Source organism: Carcharhinus amblyrhynchos, unplaced genomic scaffold (assembly GCF_965287045.1).
Source record: "Carcharhinus amblyrhynchos unplaced genomic scaffold, sCarAmb.v2.hapA chromosome_1000, whole genome shotgun sequence".
NCBI lineage: Eukaryota > Metazoa > Chordata > Chondrichthyes > Carcharhiniformes > Carcharhinidae > Carcharhinus > Carcharhinus amblyrhynchos.
Window position 1 is genome coordinate 27204 of NW_027650740.1, and position 19631 is coordinate 46834.

A 19631-nucleotide genomic window follows, 5' to 3' on the forward strand; every position below is an offset into this window, starting at 1 on the left:
ATGGGTTTTTGATAAGAGAGGGGATTAAGGGTTATGGGGAGAGGGCGGGAATGTGGAGCTGATCCACTTCAGATCAGCCATGATCTTATTGAATGGCGGGGCAGGCTCGAAGGGCCAGATGGCCTACTCCTGCTCCTATTTCTTATGTTCTTATGTTCTTAACCCCAGCGCAGGGGCAAGGCTTAAAACTTAGTGGAGACCGAAGAAGGCCATTCACCCCCTCAGGCCGCTGCTAGCACTCACATTAACCTTGGCTCTCTCCGTTACAGATCTGGCACCTCGCAAACAATAAATTAAACTTCCTCAACTCGTTCAAGATGAAGATGTCGGTCATCCTGGGAATTATCCACATGAGTTTCGGAGTCACATTGAGTGTGTTTAACTACATGTGAGTGTCCACCAGTACCGAGGGTCAGTGCTGAGGGAGTGCCGCACTGTCAGAGGGTCAGTGCTGAGGGAGTGCCGCACTGTCAGAGGGTCAGTGCTGAGGGAGTGCCGCACTGTCAGAGGGTCAGTGCTGAGGGAGCGCCGCACTGTCAGAGGGTCAGTGCTGAGGGAGTGCCTCACTGTCAGAGGGTCAGTGCTGAGGGAGCACCGCACTGTCAGAGGGTCAGTGCTGAGGGAGCGCCGCACTGTCAGAGGGTCAGTGCCGAGGGAGTGCCGCACTGTCAGAGGGTCAGTGCTGAGGGAGCGCCGCACTGTCAGAGGGTCAGTGCTGAGGGAGCGCCGCACTGTCAGAGGGTCAGTGCTGAGGGAGTGCCGCACTGTCAGAGGGTCAGTGCTGAGGGAGTGCCGCACTGTCAGAGGGTCAGTGCTGAGGGAGTGCCGCACTGTCAGAGGGTCAGTGCTGAGGGAGCGCCGCACTGTCAGAGGGTCAGTGCTGAGGGAGCGCCGCACTGTCAGAGGGTCAGTGCTGAGGGAGTGCCGCACTGTCAGAGGGTCAGTGCTGAGGGAGTGCCGCACTGTCAGAGGGTCAGTGCTGAGGGAGCGCCGCACTGTCAGAGGGTCAGTGCTGAGGGGGTGCCGCACTGTCAGAGGGTCAGTGCTGAGGGAGCGCCGCACTGTCAGAGGGTCAGTGCTGAGGGAGTGCCGCACTGTCAGAGGGTCAGTGCTGAGGGAGCGCCGCACTGTCAGAGGGTCAGTGCTGAGGGAGTGCCGCACTGTCAGAGGGTCAGTGCTGAGGGAGTGCCGCACTGTCAGAGGGTCAGTGCTGAGGGAGTGCCGCACTGTCAGAGGGTCAGTGCTGAGGGAGCGCCGCACTGTCAGAGGGTCAGTACTGAGGGAGCGCCGCACTGTCAGAGGGTCAGTGCTGAGGGAGCGCCGCACTGTCAGAGGGTCAGTGCTGAGGGAGTGCCGCACTGTCAGAGGGTCAGTGCTGAGGGAGCGCCGCACTGTCAGAGGGTCAGTGCTGAGGGAGTGCCGCACTGTCAGAGGGTCAGTACTGAGGGAGTGCCGCACTGTCAGAGGGTCAGTGCTGAGGGAGCGCCGCACTGTCAGAGGGTCAGTGCTGAGGGAGTGCCGCACTGTCAGAGGGTCAGTGCTGAGGGAGTGCCGCACTGTCAGAGGGTCAGTGCTGAGGGAGTGCCGCACTGTCAGAGGGTCAGTGCTGAGGGAGCGCCGCACTGTCAGAGGCACTGAAGACATTAAGCCCCTTCTCCAGCCTGTATCCAACATGGCTGACAGCCGTGTGACCACAATATGGCCGTGTAAATGTGGTGTTTCTTTCCGCCCCCCACAACGGCAGACACTTCAAGAAGCCTTGGTTCATCCTGTTGGTGTTTGTGCCGGAGATTCTCTTCATGTTGTGTCTCTTTGGCTACCTGGTCTTCCTGATTGTCTACAAGTGGTTGGCCTACACGGTGGAGCGCTCACGGGAAGCTCCCAGTCTCCTCATCCACTTCATCGACATGTTCCTCTTCACCAAGAGTGCGTCCAATGAAGACCTGTTTGAGTCTCAGGTGAGGAGAGGGGGAAGGTGGGTGGGGTGGGGTGGGGGGGGCAGGCGGTTTGTTGGGAGAGGTTTGGAGGACAGGCGCAGGGGTGTGTTGTTCAGAGAGTCACACACAATCCAACACTGCAGAGCAGGCCCTTCGGCCCATCGAGCCTGCAAGCTAGGCCCTGACCTGTCCACCTAATCCCATTTCCCATCGCCCCGAATGTGCCAAGTGCTCATCCAGATACTTTGTAAAGGATGTGGGATATCCCACCCCCACCACCCTCCCAGGCAGCGCATTCCAGACCCTCACCACCCTCTGGGTCAAAAAGATTTCCCTCAAATCCCCCCCCCCCAAACCTTCCCTCACCTTGACCCTCTGTCCCCTCATAACTGACCCTCAACTCAGGGGGACAGCTGCCCCCTATCCCCTCTGTCCGTGTCCCTCATGACCTTGTCCACCTCGATCGGGTCACCCCCTCAGTCTTCCCAGCTCCAACCCAAACCTATCCAACCTCTCTACATGACTCTAACCCTCCGTCCCAGGCAGCATCCTGGTGGGTCTCCTCTGCACCCCCTCCACTCCAATCACACCCTCCCTATAATGTGGGGCAGGAACTGCACCCAGTGCTCCAGCTGTGGCCTCGCCAAAGTTCGATACAACTCCAACAGGACTTCCCTGTTTCTGTAATCGATCCCCCAATTGAGAAAGCAGCGTGTGCCCTGGGCCTTTCTCACCACCCGATCAACCTGCCTTCCTGCCTTCAGAGATCTGTGGACAAACACCGAGATCCCTTTGTTCCAGAGAACTCCCCAGTGTCAGAGCTTTCACAGTATACTGCCCTGTCAAATTACTCCTTCCAAAGTGTATCACCTCACACCTTTCAGGGTTAAATTCCATCTGCCAATTATCCACCCATTTGGAGAGGGTGGGTTAGCACTGCTGCCTCACAGCACCAGGGACCAGGGTTCGATTCCCAGTTTGGGTCACTGTGTGGAGTCTGCATGTTCTCCCCATGTCTGCGTCGGTTTCCTCTGGGTGGATTGGCCATGCTAAATTGTCCCTTAGTGTCCAAAGATGTGTAGGTTAGGGTGGATTGGCCATGCTAAATTGTCCCTTAGTGTCCAAAGCTGTGTAGGTTAGGGTGGATTGGCCATGCTAAATTATCCCTTAGTGTCCAAAGATGTGTAGGTTAGGGTGGATTGACCATGCTAAATTGTCCCTTAGTGTCCAAAGATGTGTAGGTTAGGGTGGATTGGCCATGCTAAATTGTCCCTTAGTGTCCAAAGCTGTGTAGGTTAGGGTGGATTGGCCATGCTAAATTATCCCTTAGTGTCCAAAGATGTGTAGGTTAGGGTGGATTGGCCATGCTAAATTGTCCCTTAGTGTCCAAAGCTGTGTAGGTTAGGGTGGATTGGCCATGCTAAATTATCCCTTAGTGTCCAAAGATGTGTAGGTTAGGGTGGATTGGCCATGCTAAATTGTCCCTTAGTGTCCAAAGATGTGTAGGTTAGGGTGGATTGGCCATGCTAAATTGCCCCTTAGTGTCCAAAGATGTGTAGGTTAGGGTGGATTGGCCATGCTAAATTGTCCCTTAGTGTCCAAAGATGTGTAGGTTAGGGTGGATTGGCCATGCTAAATTGCCCCTTAGTGTCCAAAGATGTGCAGGTTAGGGTGGGTTGGCTGTGCTAAATTGTCCCTTAGTGTCCAAAGATGTGTAGGTTAGGGTGGATTGGCCATGCTAAATTGTCCCTTAGTGTCCAAAGATGTGTAGGTTAGGGTGGATTGGCCATGCTAAATTGCCCCTTAGTGTCCAAAGATGTGTAGGTTAGGGTGGATTGGCCATGCTAAGTTGCCCCTTAGTGTCCAAAGATGTGTAGGTTAGGGTGGATTGGCCATGCTAAATTGCCCCTTAGTGTCCAAAGATGTGTAGGTTAGGTGGATTGGCCATGCTAAATTGTCCCTTAGTGTCCAAAGATGTGTAGGTTAGGGTGGATTGGCCATGCTAAATTGTCCCTTAGTGTCCAAAGCTGTGTAGGTTAGGGTGGATTGGCCATGCTAAATTGTCCTTTAGTGTCCAAAGATGTGTAGGTTAGGGTGGATTGGCCGTGCTAAATTGTCCCTTAGTGTCCAAAGATGTGTAGGTTAGGGTCGATTGGCCATGCTAAATTGCCCCTTAGTGTCCAAAGATGTGTAGGTTAGGGTGGATTGGCCATGCTAAATTGCCCCTTAGTGTCCAAAGATGTGTAGGTTAGGGTGGATTGGCCATGCTAAATTGTCCTTTAGTGTCCAAAGATGTGTAGGTTAGGGTGGATTGGCCGTGCTAAATTGTCCCTTAGTGTCCAAAGATGTGTAGGTTAGGGTGGATTGGCCATGCTAAATTGTCCCTTAGTGTCCAAAGATGTGTAGGTTAGGGTGGATTGGCCATGCTAAATTGTCCCTTAGTGTCCAAAGATGTGTAGGTTAGGGTGGATTGGCCATGCTAAATTGTCCCTTAGTGTCCAAAGCTGTGTAGGTTAGGGTGGATTGGCCATGCTAAATTGTCCTTTAGTGTCCAAAGATGTGTAGGTTAGGGTGGATTGGCCGTGCTAAATTGTCCCTTAGTGTCCAAAGATGTGTAGGTTAGGGTGGATTGGCCATGCTAAATTGTCCCTTAGTGTCCAAAGATGTGTAGGTTAGGGTGGATTGGCCATGCTAAATTGTCCCTTAGTGTCCAAAGATGTGTAGGTTAGGGTGGATTGGCCATGCTAAATTGTCCCTTAGTGCCCCTTAGTGGATAGAGGATTGGTTGTCAAATAGGAGGCAGAGAGTGGGGGTCAATGGGTGCTATTCGGATTGGCGGTTGGTGACTAGTGGAGTGCCCCAGGGGTCGGTGCTGGGGCCTCAGCTATTTACCATTTATATAGATGATCTGGAGGAGGGAACCGAGTGTATGGTGTCGAAATTTGCTGATGACACCAAGATTGGGGGAAAGGCAAATTGTGCGGAGGGTGTGGAGAGTCTACAGAAGGATCTAGATAGGCTGGGCGAATGGGCCAGGAAATGGCAAATGGAATTTAATGTTGGCAAGTGCGAGGTGGTCCACTTTGGTAGGAAGAATGGTAGGAAGGACTATTACTTACGTGGAGAAAAACTGCAGCAGGCGACGGTGCAGAGGGACCTCGGGGTCCTTGTGCATGAGTCGCAAAAACCCAGCTTGCAGGTGCAGCAGGTGGTCAGGAAGGCGAATGGGATGCTGGCCTTCATAGCGAGGGGGATTGAATATAAAAGTAGGGAGGTCTTGCTGCAGCTGTACAGGGCACTGGTGAGGCTGCAGCTGGAGTACTGTGTGCAGTTTTGGGCGCCGCACCTGCGCAAGGATATTTTGGCCCTGGAGGGAGTGCAGAGGAGGTTTACTAGGCTGATACCGGAGTTGAGGGGATTGAGCTATGAGGAGAGGCTGAATAAACTAGGCTTGTACTCGTTAGAGTTTAGAAGAATGAGGGGAGGTCTCATTGAGACGTATAAGATGATGAATGGGATGGATAGGATAGAGGTGGAGAGACTCTTCCCGCTCAAAAAAGACAGTAGGACTAGGGGGCACAGCCTCAAGATAAAGGGGAGGCGGTTTAGAACGGAGTTGAGGAGGAACTTCTTCACTCAAAGGGTGGTGAATCTCTGGAATTCTCTGCCCGTTGAAGTGGTGGAGGCTGCCTCGCTAAATATTTTTAAAAAGCGGGTTGATGGGTTCTTGATAAGAGAGGGGATTAAGGGTTATGGGGAGAGGGCGGGAAAGTGGAACTGAGCCACGACAGATCAGCCATGATCTTATTGAATGGCGGGGCAGGCTCGAAGGGCCAGATGGCCTACTCCTGCTCCTATTTCTTATGTTCTTATGTCCAAAGATGTGTAGGTTAGGGTGGATTGGCCATGCTAAATTGTCCCTTAGTGTCCAAAGATGTGCAGGTTAGGGTGGATTGGCCATGCTAAATTGTCCCTTAGTGTCCAAAGATGTGCAGGTTAGGGTGGATTGGCCATGCTAAATTGTCCCTTAGTGTCCAAAGATGTGTAGGTTAGGGTGGATTGGCCATGCTAAATTGTCCCTTAGTGTCCAAAGATGTGCAGGTTAGGGTGGATTGGCCATGCTAAATTGTCCCTTAGTGTCCAAAGATGTGTAGGTTAGGGTGGATTGGCCATGCTAAGTTGCCCCTTAGTGTCCAAAGATGTGTAGGTTAGGGTGGATTGGCCATGCTAAATTGCCCCTTAGTGTCCAAAGATGTGTAGGTTAGGTGGATTGGCCATGCTAAATTGTCCCTTAGTGTCCAAAGATGTGTAGGTTAGGGTGGATTGGCCATGCTAAATTGTCCCTTAGTGTCCAAAGCTGTGTAGGTTAGGGTGGATTGGCCATGCTAAATTGTCCTTTAGTGTCCAAAGATGTGTAGGTTAGGGTGGATTGGCCGTGCTAAATTGTCCCTTAGTGTCCAAAGATGTGTAGGTTAGGGTCGATTGGCCATGCTAAATTGCCCCTTAGTGTCCAAAGATGTGTAGGTTAGGGTGGATTGGCCATGCTAAATTGCCCCTTAGTGTCCAAAGATGTGTAGGTTAGGGTGGATTGGCCATGCTAAATTGTCCTTTAGTGTCCAAAGATGTGTAGGTTAGGGTGGATTGGCCGTGCTAAATTGTCCCTTAGTGTCCAAAGATGTGCAGGTTAGGGTGGATTGGCCATGCTAAATTGTCCCTTAGTGTCCAAAGATGTGCAGGTTAGGGTGGATTGGCCATGCTAAATTGTCCCTTAGTGTCCAAAGATGTGTAGGTTAGGGTGGATTGGCCATGCTAAATTGTCCCTTAGTGTCCAAAGATGTGCAGGTTAGGGTGGATTGGCCATGCTAAATTGTCCCTTAGTGTCCAAAGATGTGTAGGTTAGGGTGGATTGGCCATGCTAAGTTGCCCCTTAGTGTCCAAAGATGTGTAGGTTAGGGTGGATTGGCCATGCTAAATTGCCCCTTAGTGTCCAAAGATGTGTAGGTTAGGTGGATTGGCCATGCTAAATTGTCCCTTAGTGTCCAAAGATGTGTAGGTTAGGGTGGATTGGCCATGCTAAATTGTCCCTTAGTGTCCAAAGCTGTGTAGGTTAGGGTGGATTGGCCATGCTAAATTGTCCTTTAGTGTCCAAAGATGTGTAGGTTAGGGTGGATTGGCCGTGCTAAATTGTCCCTTAGTGTCCAAAGATGTGTAGGTTAGGGTCGATTGGCCATGCTAAATTGCCCCTTAGTGTCCAAAGATGTGTAGGTTAGGGTGGATTGGCCATGCTAAATTGCCCCTTAGTGTCCAAAGATGTGTAGGTTAGGGTGGATTGGCCATGCTAAATTGTCCCTTAGTGTCCAAAGATGTGTAGGTTAGGGTGGATTGGCCATGCTAAATTGTCCCTTAGTGTCCAAAGCTGTGTAGGTTAGGGTGGATTGGCCATGCTAAATTGTCCTTTAGTGTCCAAAGATGTGTAGGTTAGGGTGGATTGGCCGTGCTAAATTGTCCCTTAGTGTCCAAAGATGTGTAGGTTAGGGTCGATTGGCCATGCTAAATTGCCCCTTAGTGTCCAAAGATGTGTAGGTTAGGGTGGATTGGCCATGCTAAATTGCCCCTTAGTGTCCAAAGATGTGTAGGTTAGGGTGGATTGGCCATGCTAAATTGTCCTTTAGTGTCCAAAGATGTGTAGGTTAGGGTGGATTGGCCGTGCTAAATTGTCCCTTAGTGTCCAAAGATGTGTAGGTTAGGGTGGATTGGCCATGCTAAATTGTCCCTTAGTGTCCAAAGATGTGTAGGTTAGGGTGGATTGGCCATGCTAAATTGTCCCTTAGTGTCCAAAGATGTGTAGGTTAGGGTGGATTGGCCATGCTAAATTGTCCCTTAGTGCCCCTTAGTGGATAGAGGATTGGTTGTCAAATAGGAGGCAGAGAGTGGGGGTCAATGGGTGCTATTCGGATTGGCGGTTGGTGACTAGTGGAGTGCCCCAGGGGTCGGTGCTGGGGCCTCAGCTATTTACCATTTATATAGATGATCTGGAGGAGGGAACCGAGTGTATGGTGTCGAAATTTGCTGATGACACCAAGATTGGGGGAAAGGCAAATTGTGCGGAGGGTGTGGAGAGTCTACAGAAGGATCTAGATAGGCTGGGCGAATGGGCCAGGAAATGGCAAATGGAATTTAATGTTGGCAAGTGCGAGGTGGTCCACTTTGGTAGGAAGAATGGTAGGAAGGACTATTACTTACGTGGAGAAAAACTGCAGCAGGCGACGGTGCAGAGGGACCTCGGGGTCCTTGTGCATGAGTCGCAAAAACCCAGCTTGCAGGTGCAGCAGGTGGTCAGGAAGGCGAATGGGATGCTGGCCTTCATAGCGAGGGGGATTGAATATAAAAGTAGGGAGGTCTTGCTGCAGCTGTACAGGGCACTGGTGAGGCTGCAGCTGGAGTACTGTGTGCAGTTTTGGGCGCCGCACCTGCGCAAGGATATTTTGGCCCTGGAGGGAGTGCAGAGGAGGTTTACTAGGCTGATACCGGAGTTGAGGGGATTGAGCTATGAGGAGAGGCTGAATAAACTAGGCTTGTACTCGTTAGAGTTTAGAAGAATGAGGGGAGGTCTCATTGAGACGTATAAGATGATGAATGGGATGGATAGGATAGAGGTGGAGAGACTCTTCCCGCTCAAAAAAGACAGTAGGACTAGGGGGCACAGCCTCAAGATAAAGGGGAGGCGGTTTAGAACGGAGTTGAGGAGGAACTTCTTCACTCAAAGGGTGGTGAATCTCTGGAATTCTCTGCCCGTTGAAGTGGTGGAGGCTGCCTCGCTAAATATTTTTAAGAAGCGGGTTGATGGGTTCTTGATAAGAGAGGGGATTAAGGGTTATGGGGAGAGGGCGGGAAAGTGGAACTGAGCCACGACAGATCAGCCATGATCTTATTGAATGGCGGGGCAGGCTCGAAGGGCCAGATGGCCTACTCCTGCTCCTATTTCTTATGTTCTTATGTCCAAAGATGTGTAGGTTAGGGTGGATTGGCCATGCTAAATTGTCCCTTAGTGTCCAAAGATGTGCAGGTTAGGGTGGATTGGCCATGCTAAATTGTCCCTTAGTGTCCAAAGATGTGCAGGTTAGGGTGGATTGGCCATGCTAAATTGTCCCTTAGTGTCCAAAGATGTGTAGGTTAGGGTGGATTGGCCATGCTAAATTGTCCCTTAGTGTCCAAAGATGTGCAGGTTAGGGTGGATTGGCCATGCTAAATTGTCCCTTAGTGTCCAAAGATGTGTAGGTTAGGGTGGATTGGCCATGCTAAGTTGCCCCTTAGTGTCCAAAGATGTGTAGGTTAGGGTGGATTGGCCATGCTAAATTGCCCCTTAGTGTCCAAAGATGTGTAGGTTAGGTGGATTGGCCATGCTAAATTGTCCCTTAGTGTCCAAAGATGTGTAGGTTAGGGTGGATTGGCCATGCTAAATTGTCCCTTAGTGTCCAAAGCTGTGTAGGTTAGGGTGGATTGGCCATGCTAAATTGTCCTTTAGTGTCCAAAGATGTGTAGGTTAGGGTGGATTGGCCGTGCTAAATTGTCCCTTAGTGTCCAAAGATGTGTAGGTTAGGGTCGATTGGCCATGCTAAATTGCCCCTTAGTGTCCAAAGATGTGTAGGTTAGGGTGGATTGGCCATGCTAAATTGCCCCTTAGTGTCCAAAGATGTGTAGGTTAGGGTGGATTGGCCATGCTAAATTGTCCTTTAGTGTCCAAAGATGTGTAGGTTAGGGTGGATTGGCCGTGCTAAATTGTCCCTTAGTGTCCAAAGATGTGTAGGTTAGGGTGGATTGGCCATGCTAAATTGTCCCTTAGTGTCCAAAGATGTGTAGGTTAGGGTGGATTGGCCATGCTAAATTGTCCCTTAGTGTCCAAAGATGTGTAGGTTAGGGTGGATTGGCCATGCTAAATTGTCCCTTAGTGTCCAAAGCTGTGTAGGTTAGGGTGGATTGGCCATGCTAAATTGTCCTTTAGTGTCCAAAGATGTGTAGGTTAGGGTGGATTGGCCATGCTAAATTGTCCCTTAGTGTCCAAAGATGTGCAGGTTAGGGTGGATTGGCCATGCTAAATTGTCCCTTAGTGTCCAAAGATGTGCAGGTTAGGGTGGATTGGCCATGCTAAATTGTCCCTTAGTGTCCAAAGATGTGTAGGTTAGGGTGGATTGGCCATGCTAAATTGTCCCTTAGTGTCCAAAGATGTGCAGGTTAGGGTGGATTGGCCATGCTAAATTGTCCCTTAGTGTCCAAAGATGTGTAGGTTAGGGTGGATTGGCCATGCTAAGTTGCCCCTTAGTGTCCAAAGATGTGTAGGTTAGGGTGGATTGGCCATGCTAAATTGCCCCTTAGTGTCCAAAGATGTGTAGGTTAGGTGGATTGGCCATGCTAAATTGTCCCTTAGTGTCCAAAGATGTGTAGGTTAGGGTGGATTGGCCATGCTAAATTGTCCCTTAGTGTCCAAAGCTGTGTAGGTTAGGGTGGATTGGCCATGCTAAATTGTCCTTTAGTGTCCAAAGATGTGTAGGTTAGGGTGGATTGGCCGTGCTAAATTGTCCCTTAGTGTCCAAAGATGTGTAGGTTAGGGTCGATTGGCCATGCTAAATTGCCCCTTAGTGTCCAAAGATGTGTAGGTTAGGGTGGATTGGCCATGCTAAATTGCCCCTTAGTGTCCAAAGATGTGTAGGTTAGGGTGGATTGGCCATGCTAAATTGTCCTTTAGTGTCCAAAGATGTGTAGGTTAGGGTGGATTGGCCGTGCTAAATTGTCCCTTAGTGTCCAAAGATGTGTAGGTTAGGGTGGATTGGCCATGCTAAATTGTCCCTTAGTGTCCAAAGATGTGCAGGTTAGGGTGGATTGGCCATGCTAAATTGTCCCTTAGTGTCCAAAGATGTGCAGGTTAGGGTGGATTGGCCATGCTAAATTGCCCCTTAGTGTCCAAAGATGTGTAGGTTAGGGTGGATTGGCCGTGCTAAACTGCCCCTTAGTGTCCAAAGATGTGCAGGTTAGGGGGATTGGCCATGCTAAATTGTCCCTTAGTGTCCAAAGATGTGTAGGTTAGGTGGATTGGCCATGCTAAATTGCCCCTTCGTATCAAGGGGACTAACTAGGGTAAATGCATGGGGATAGGGTGTAGGTGAGATTGTGGTCAGTGTGGACTTAATGGGCTGAATGGCCTCCTTGTGCATGATTTTATGACAATCTCATCTATATCTTCCTGTAACCCAGAACACTCAACCTGTTGTTACAATTATACAGGGGTCTTGGTGAGGACACTCCGAGAGTATTGTGTATGGTTTTGGTTCTCCTTTTCTGGGGAAGGATGTCCTTGCTCTCGAGGGAGTGCAGTGAAGGTTTACCAGGCTGATTCCGGGGATGGTGGGACTGATGTATGAGGAGAGATTGACCAGGTTAGGATTGTTTTCACTGGAGTTCAGACGAATGAGGGGGAATCTCAGAGAGATTTATAAAATTCTAACAGGACTGGACAGGGTAGATGCAGGGAGGATATTCCCGATGGTGGGGGAGTCCAGAACCAGGGGGTCACAGTCTGAGGATTCAGGGTAGACCATTTAGGACGGAGGTGAGGAGACATTTCTTCACCCGGTGAGTCTGTGGAATTCATTCCCACAGGAAGGAGTTGATGCCAAAACATTGAATGTATTCGAGAGGCGGCTGGATATCGCACTTGGGGTGAACGGGATCAAAGGTTATGGGGAGAAAGCAGGATGAGGCTATTGAGTTGGATGATCAGCCATGATGGTGATGAATGGGGGAGCAGGCTCAATGGACTGAATGGCCTCCTCCTGCTCCGATGTCCATCTGGCAGAGAGTCTATCCATACCCCTCATAATCTTGTAGACTTCTATCAGGTCTCCCCTCAACCTCCATCGTTCCAGTGAGAACAATACTTGGGAGAAGTAACACCAGACGGGAGACAGTCAGCCCCACGGAGGGTCACTCCCCTCCCAACTCCTCCCTCCCTACTCCTCCTGCCACCCCACTCCCTCCCCCCAAACCCATCCACCATTTACAGGGAAACAGCTGCCAGGCATCGACCATCTCCAACAAGAGACACTCTAACCATCATCCCCCCCCATGACCCTCAATGGCATTACCATCACTGAATCCTCCCCCCCCCCGACTATCAACATCCTGGGGGTTACCATCACTGAATCCCCACCCCCCAACTATCAACATCCTGGGGGTTACCATCACTGAATCCACCCCCCCAACTATCAACATCCTAGGGGTTACCATCACTGAATCCCCCCCCCTGACTATCAACATCCTGGGGGTTACCATCACTGAATCCCCCCACTATCAACATCTTGGGGGTTACCATTGACCAGAAACTGAACTGGACCCAGCCATATAAACACAGTGGCTCCCAGAGGAGGTCAGAGGCTGGGAATCCTGCGGAGAGTAACTCACCTCCTGACTCCCTCCCAAAGCCTGTCCACCATCTACAAGGACACAAGTCAGGAGTGTGATGGAATACTCTCCACTTGCCTGGATGGGAGCGGCTCCCAACAACACTCGAGAAGCTCGACACCATCCAGGACAAAGCAGCCCCGCTCGATCGACACGCTAACCACAAACACTCACTCCCTCCACCCCCGACACACAGTGACAGCCGTGTGTACCATCTACAAGATGCCCCACAGCGACTCACCAAGGCTCCTTAGGCAGCACCTTCCAAACCCACCACCTCTACCATCTAGAAGGACAAGGGCAGCAGATACCTGGGAACACCCCCACCTGGAGGTTCCCCTCCGAGTCACTCACTATCCCGACTTGGAAATATATCGGCCGTTCCTTCACTGTCACTGGGTCAAAATCCTGGAACTCCCTCCCTAACAGCACTGTGGGTGTACCTACACCACACACGGGGACTGACTGATGTCCAATAACAATCCTGGAACTCCCTCCCTAACAGCACTGTGGGTGTACCTACACCACACGGGGACTGACTGACGTCCAATAACAATCCTGGAACTCCCTCCCTAACAGCACTGTGGGTGTACCTACACCACACGGGGACTGACTGATGTCCAATAACAATCCTGGAACTCCCTCCCTAACAGCACTGTGGGTGTACCTACACCACACGGGGACTGCTTCGGATTCAAGATGGCCACTCACCCACCCGCTCTGTGTTGAGACGGAGTTTACAGATATCATAGAGTCCTTACAGTGCAGAAGGAGGCCATTTGGCCCATCCAGTCTGTACTGACCACAATCCCAACCAGACCCTATCCCCGAAACTCCATCTACCCTATCAATCCTCCTGACACTAAGGGGCAATTTAGCATGGCCAATCCCCCAACCCGCACATCTTTGGGCTGTGGGAGGAAACCGGGGCACCCGGAGGAAACCCACGCAGACACGGGGAGAATGTGCAGACTCCTCACAGACAGTGACCTGAACCCGGGTCCCTGGTGCTGTGAGGCAGCAGCGCTAACCCGCTGTGTCACCAAGCCTGAGGGATGTATGGGCTGGAGCATGTAACAGAGATAGGGAAGGATGTAGAGGCTGGGAGATAGGGAGACACTTTTGGGGCTGGAGGAGGTTACAGAGATAGGGAGGGGGTGTAGGGGGCTGGAGGAGGTTACAGAGATAGGGAGGGGGTGTAGGGGGCTGGGGGAGGGTACAGAGATAGGGAGGGGGTGTAGGGGGCTGGAGGAGGTTACAGAGATAGGGAGGGGTGTAGGGGGTTGGAGGAGGTTACAGAGATAGGGAGGGGTGTAGGGGGCTGGAGGAGGTTACAGAGATAGGGAGGGGGTGTAGGGGGCTGGAGGAGGTTACAGAGATAGGGAGGGGGTATAGGGGCTGGAGGAGGTTACAGAGATAGGGAGGGGGTGTAGGGGGCTGGAGGAGGTTACAGAGATAGGGAGGGGGTGTAGAGGCTGGAGGGGGTTACAGAGATAGGGAGGGGGTGTAGGGGCTGGAGGAGGGTACAGAGATAGGGAGGGGGTGTAGGGGCTGGAGGGGGTTACAGAGATAGGGAGGGGGTGTAGGGGGGCTGGAGGAGGTTACAGAGATAGGGAGGGGGTGTAGGGGGCTGGAGGAGGTTACAGAGATAGGGAGGGGGTATAGGGGCTGGAGGAGGTTACAGAGATAGGGAGGGGGTGTAGGGGGCTGGAGGAGGTTACAGAGATAGGGAGGGGGTGTAGGGGCTGGAGGGGGTTACAGAGATAGGGAGGGGGTGTAGGGGCTGGAGGAGGTTACAGAGATAGGGAGGGGGTGTAGGGGCTGGAGGGGGTTACAGAGATAGGGAGGGGGTGTAGGGGGGCTGGAGGAGGTTACAGAGATAGGGAGGGGGTGTAGGGGGGCTGGAGGAGGTTACAGAGATAGGGAGGGGGTGTAGGGGGCTGGAGGGGGTTACAGAGATAGGGAGGGGTGTAGGGGGGCTGGAGGAGGTTACAGAGATAGGGAGGGTGTCGAGGATGGAGGAGGTTACAGGGATAGGGAGGGAATAGCCGATTCTGGGGATCACGGAGGCGTGTGTGATGGTTCCAGCAGTCGATGGGCTGAGACGGGGTGCGGTCGGTGTTACGGATCCTCGTGTGTTATCCACACTGTGGGTGTTGGAAGTTGACCAAGTGGTGTGAGGTTGGGGTGTCCGCCGCCTTCTCTTGAGGTTTTTCACTCTGAAGTCTCTCTTCTCCACACAGGGAACCGTTCAGATTGTCCTCATCGTCATCGCACTGCTCTCGGTCCCTGTCTTACTCCTCGGGAAACCCCTCTACCTCTACTACCAGCACAGGGCCATCAACCGGAGCCGTCGGGTACGTATCAGACACTGCGGCACCCCCCCAGTGGGGGAGAAGCTGTTCTTGAGTCGGTCGGTACGGGACCTCCGACTTTTGTACCTTTATCATTGTTTATTATCTATCATTGTTTATCATGACTTAAACATTGTTTAAGAAGGGGAACAGAGACTTCCCTGGGAATTATAGACCTTCTGTTGTGGGCAAGGTTTCAGAAAACATTATTCGGGATAGGATTTATAGTTATTTGGAGAGTAATGAATTGATTGGAGATAGTCAGCATGGTTTTGTGGCGGGTAGGTCGTGCCTTACTAACCTTATTGAGTTTTTGAGAAAGTGACCAAAGAGGTGGATGGGGGTAAGGCAGTGGACGTGGTATATATGGATTTTAGTAAGGCGTTTGATAAGGTTCACCATGGTAGGCTTCTGCAGAAAATGCAGATGTATGGGATTGAGGGTAGTCTAGGAAATTGGATCAGGAATTGGCTAGCAGATAGGAGACAGAGGGTGGTGGTTGATGGTAAATATTCATCATGGAGTTCGGTTACGAGTGGTGTGCCTCAGGGATCTGTTTTGGGGCCACTGTTGTTTGTAATTTTTATTAATGATCTGGATGAGGGTATAGTTGGGTGGATTAGTAAGTTTGCTGATGACACCAAAGTCGGAGGTGCGGTAGATAGTGAGGAAGGGTGTCATAGTTTGCAGGGAGACTTGGACAGGTTGCAGAGCTGGGCCGAGAGGTGGCGGATGGAGTTTAATGCGGAGAAGTGTGAGGTAATTCACTTTGGTAGGAATAACAGATGTGTCGAGTATAGGGCTAACGGTAGGACTCTGAATAGTGTGGATGAGCAGAGGGATCTAGGTGTATGTGTACGTAGATCCTTGAAAGTTGGGAGTCAAGTAGATAAGGTTGTTAAGAAGGCGTACGGTGTCTTGGCGTTTATTGGTAGGAGGATTGAATTTAGGAGTCGCAGCGTCATGTTGCAACTGTACACAACTCTGGTGCGGCCGCACTTGGAGTACTGTGTGCAGTTCTGGTCCCCACATTACAGGAAGGATGTGGAGGCTTTGGAGAGGGTGCAGAGGAGGTTTACCAGGATGTTGCCTGGTATGGAGGGGAGGTCCTATGAGGAGAGACTGAGGGATTTGGGGTTGTTTTCGCTGGAAAGAAGGCGGCTAAGAGGGGATCTTATTGAAACATATAAGATGATCAGAGGTTTAGATAGGGTGGACAGTGATAGCCTTTTTCCTCTGATGGAGAAATCTAGCACGAGGGGGCATGGCTTTAAATTAAGGGGGGGTAGTTATAGGACGAATAGGGGTAGGTTCTTTACCCAGAGGGTGGTGAGGGATTGGAATGCCCTGCCTGCTGCAGTTGTAAATGCGCCTAGTTTGGGGGCATTTAAGAGATCCGTGGATAGGTTTATGGACGAAAAGGGATTGGTTTAGATTAGTGGGTCATTGCTTTTTAATTTGTCGGCGCAACATCGTGGGCCGAAGGGCCTGTTCTGCGCTGTAATGTTCTATGTTCTATGTTTATCCCGATGGAAGAAGGTGGAAGAGAGAATGTCCGGGGTGTGTGGGGGGGGTCCTTGATTATACCGGCTGCTTTTCCCAAGGCAGCGGGAAGTGTAGACAGAGTCAATGGATGGGAGGCTGGTTTGTGTGATGGGATTGGGGGCTACGTTCACCACCCTTTTGTAGTTCCTTGCGGTCTTGGGCAGAGCAGGAGCCCAGACCGAGCTGTGATCCAACCAGAAAGAATGCTTTCTATGGGGCATCTGTAAAAGTTGGTGAGAGTCCGTAGCGGACATGCCAAATTTCCTTAGTCTTCTGAGAAAGTAGAGGCGTTGGTGGGGCTTTCTTAACTATAGTGTCAGCGTGGGGGGGACCAGGACAGGTTGTTGGTGATCTGGACACTTAAAAACCTGAAGCTCTCGACCCTTTCTACTCCATCCCCGTTGATGTAGACAGGGACATGTTCCCCTTTACACTTCCTGAAGTCGATGAGAATCTCCTTGGTTTTGTTGACATTGAGTGAGAGATTATTGTTGCTGAACCAGTTCACCAGATTCTCGATCTCATTCCTGTTCTCTGTCTCATCGTTGTTTGAGATCCGACCCACTACGGTGGGGTCATCAGCAAACTGGAAAATGGAATGGGAGGGGAATTTGTCCGCACGGTGATGGGTGTATAAGGAGTATAGTAGGGGCTGAGAACACAGCCTTGTGGGGCCCCGGTGTTGGGGATGATCGTGGAGGAGGTGTTGTTGCCGATCCTTACTGACTGTGGTCTGAGAGTTCGGAAGTTCAGGATCCAGTCACAGAGGGAGATGTTCCCTAGTTAGTGTGTTACTCGTTCAGTTAAAGTTCCTGATTATTTAAATAAAGCATCACTTAAAGAAAGTGTCAGATCTTTGTATTAATAAACTTCCAACTGTTAATTAAGAACAGATAACATCTTCCCAAATAACGAACCAGTTATTAAAGGGGATTAAACTCTGTGTCGTAACACGAACTTCGAAGCTTGCCTCCTCCTGGGAACCTCGAACCCCTCATTTAAACTCTTCCTCTTCAGTTTCCCATTGTGACCAACTTGCCTCAGGAAAATATCTCTTTGCACTGTAGCTTGTTTCCTCAGCATACCCAGCATCAGGGACAAGTTACTCCTTCCAATTTATAATCCTTTTTTTAAATCTAACCGGCGGAGATCACTGCCTAATATGTACAAATCATTGCGATGTTTACCTCTGGCTGAGCTGTCTGTGAGAATTCAAATATTCACCGTTCTGTTTGCAGGGAGGATATCGAAGATTGAGCGAAGATTGCGGAAACTCGATAAACCGGAACGAAGGCAGCATGGAGAACGATGATTCAAATCTTCCGGATGATGTGAGTGTAGAGGGAGCTTTACTCTGTATCTAACCCCGTGCTGTACCTGTCCTGGGAGTGTTTGATGGGGGACGGTGTAGAGGGAGCTTTACTCTGTATCTAACCCCGTGCTGTACCTGTCCTGGGAGTGTTTGATGGGGGGACAGTGTAGAGGGAGCTTTACTCTGTATCTAACCCTGTGCTGTACCTGTCCTGGGAGTGTTTGATGGGGGGACAGTGTAGAGGGAGCTTTACTCTGTATCTAACCCCGTGCTGTACCTGTCCTGGGAGTGTTTGATGGGGGACAGTGTAGAGGGAGATTTACTCTGTATCTAACCCCGTGCTGTACCTGTCCTGGGAGTGTTTGATGGGGGACAGTGTAGAGGGAGATTTACTCTGTATCTAACCCTGTGCGATGGCTGACTGGCTCCTTCCCTGTTTCCAGTTTGACAGCGCGGATGTCTTTATGAAACAGGCCATTCACACCATCGAATACTGTCTCAGTTGTATCTCTAACACCGCGTCCTACCTCCGCCTCTGGGCGTTGAGTCTGGCTCATGCTGGTAAGTTTAACTTCCCAGATGTTTCTGCGTGGTTGGAGGTGGGGATGGGAGGAGAGTGTGGTGGGGGGGGGGGCGGTGGGGGGGGGGGGCGGGAGGTGGTGGGGATGGGAGTGTGGGGGGGGGGGGGAGGTGGTGGGGGGGGTGGGGATGGGAGGGTGGGGGGGGTGGGGATGGGAGTGTGGGGGGGGGGGGAGGTGGTGGGGGGGGTGGGGATGGGAGGGTGGGGGGGGAGGTGGTGGGGATGGGAGGGTGGGGTGGTGGGGATGGGAGGGTGGGGGGGGTGGGGATGGGAGGGGGGGTGGGGGGAGGGTGGGGGGAGGGGCGGGTTGGGGGGGTGAGGGGATGGGGGGTGGGGGGAGGGGTGGGGGAGAGGGTGGGGGAGGGGCAGGTTGGGAGGGTGAGGGGGAGGGTGGGGGAGTGGGGATGGGGGGTTGGGGGAGGGGCGGGTTGGGGGGTGAGGGGGAGGGTGGGGGGGTGGGGATGGGGAGGGGCGGAGGTGGGAGGAGGGGGGTGTGGGGGGGAGGGGGGGTTGGGGGTGAGGGGGGGAGGGGGTGGTGAGGGGGGAGGGGGGGTTGGGGGTGAGGGGGGGAGGGGGTGGTGAGGGGGGAGGGGGGGGTTGGGGGTGAGGGGGGGAGGGGGGGTTGGGGGGAGGGGGGCGGTGAGGGGGGGAGGGGGGGTTGGGGGGGAGGGGGGCGGTGAGGGGGGGAGGGGGGGTTGGGGGGGAGGGGGGCGGGGAGGGGGGTTGGGGGGGAGGGGGGGTGGTGGGGGTCGGGGGGTGGGGGGGGTGGGGGGTGAGGGGGGGTGGTGGGGGTCGGGGGGGAGGGGGGTCGGTGAGGGGGGTTGGGGGTGAGGGGGGGAGGGGGGGTTGGGGGGGAGGGGGGGCGGTGAGGGGGGGGAGGGGGGTTGGGGGTGAGGGGGGGTGGTGGGGGTCGGGGGGTGAGGGGGGGTGGTGGGGGTCGGGGGGGTGGTGGGGGGGTGGGTTGGGGAGGGGGGTTTTGGAGACCCTGTGGTGGTGCCCAGGGAGCGCAGAGATGGCAGGTGAAGGTTTGTTGGGGGGGCAGTGCCCCCTCGCTGATGTAGCAGTGGGAGGGGGGGGGCAGTCTGTGACCTCTCACCCCCCCCCCCAGTGCAGGCCAGGCTGGCCCAATGCCAGCGGGCTGGAGAGGTGCGGAGAGACGGGAGTGGGGAGTTCGAGAGGGCGGATTGTTCTGGAAAACTCAACTCAGCTCAAAATTAATAATCCCCAGGGCCAGTGCGGGGTCATCACGGACTGTGTCCGGGAAAGGGGTGTTCAGACAAGTCACTGAAGGTTTTTGAGGAGCTGAAAGAGATTTGATTTGATTTATTATTGTCCCCGTGTATTGGGATACAGTGAAAAGTATTGTTTCTTGCGCACTATACAGACAAAGCATACCGTTCATAGAGAAGGAAAGGAGAGGGTGCAGAATGTCGTGTTACAGTCACAGC

At 52.4% G+C, this 19631-nt stretch overlaps 1 protein-coding gene across 1 annotated transcript in view; it reads left to right on the forward strand.

Moving 5' to 3' along the window:
- LOC145340423 (V-type proton ATPase 116 kDa subunit a 2-like) overlaps window positions 1-18164 on the forward strand; it is a gene marked incomplete at its 3' end in the record, with an annotated part of 44355 nt that extends 26191 nt beyond the window's left edge. The window contains exons 13-17 of the mRNA XM_080184893.1: window positions 270-388; window positions 1745-1958; window positions 14636-14749; window positions 17530-17622; window positions 18047-18164. Of these exons, the coding sequence (XP_080041019.1) occupies window positions 270-388; window positions 1745-1958; window positions 14636-14749; window positions 17530-17622; window positions 18047-18164 (658 nt within the window). The remainder of the gene's footprint in view (window positions 1-269; window positions 389-1744; window positions 1959-14635; window positions 14750-17529; window positions 17623-18046) is intronic.
- Between the last annotated feature and the right edge of the window lie 1467 nt (window positions 18165-19631).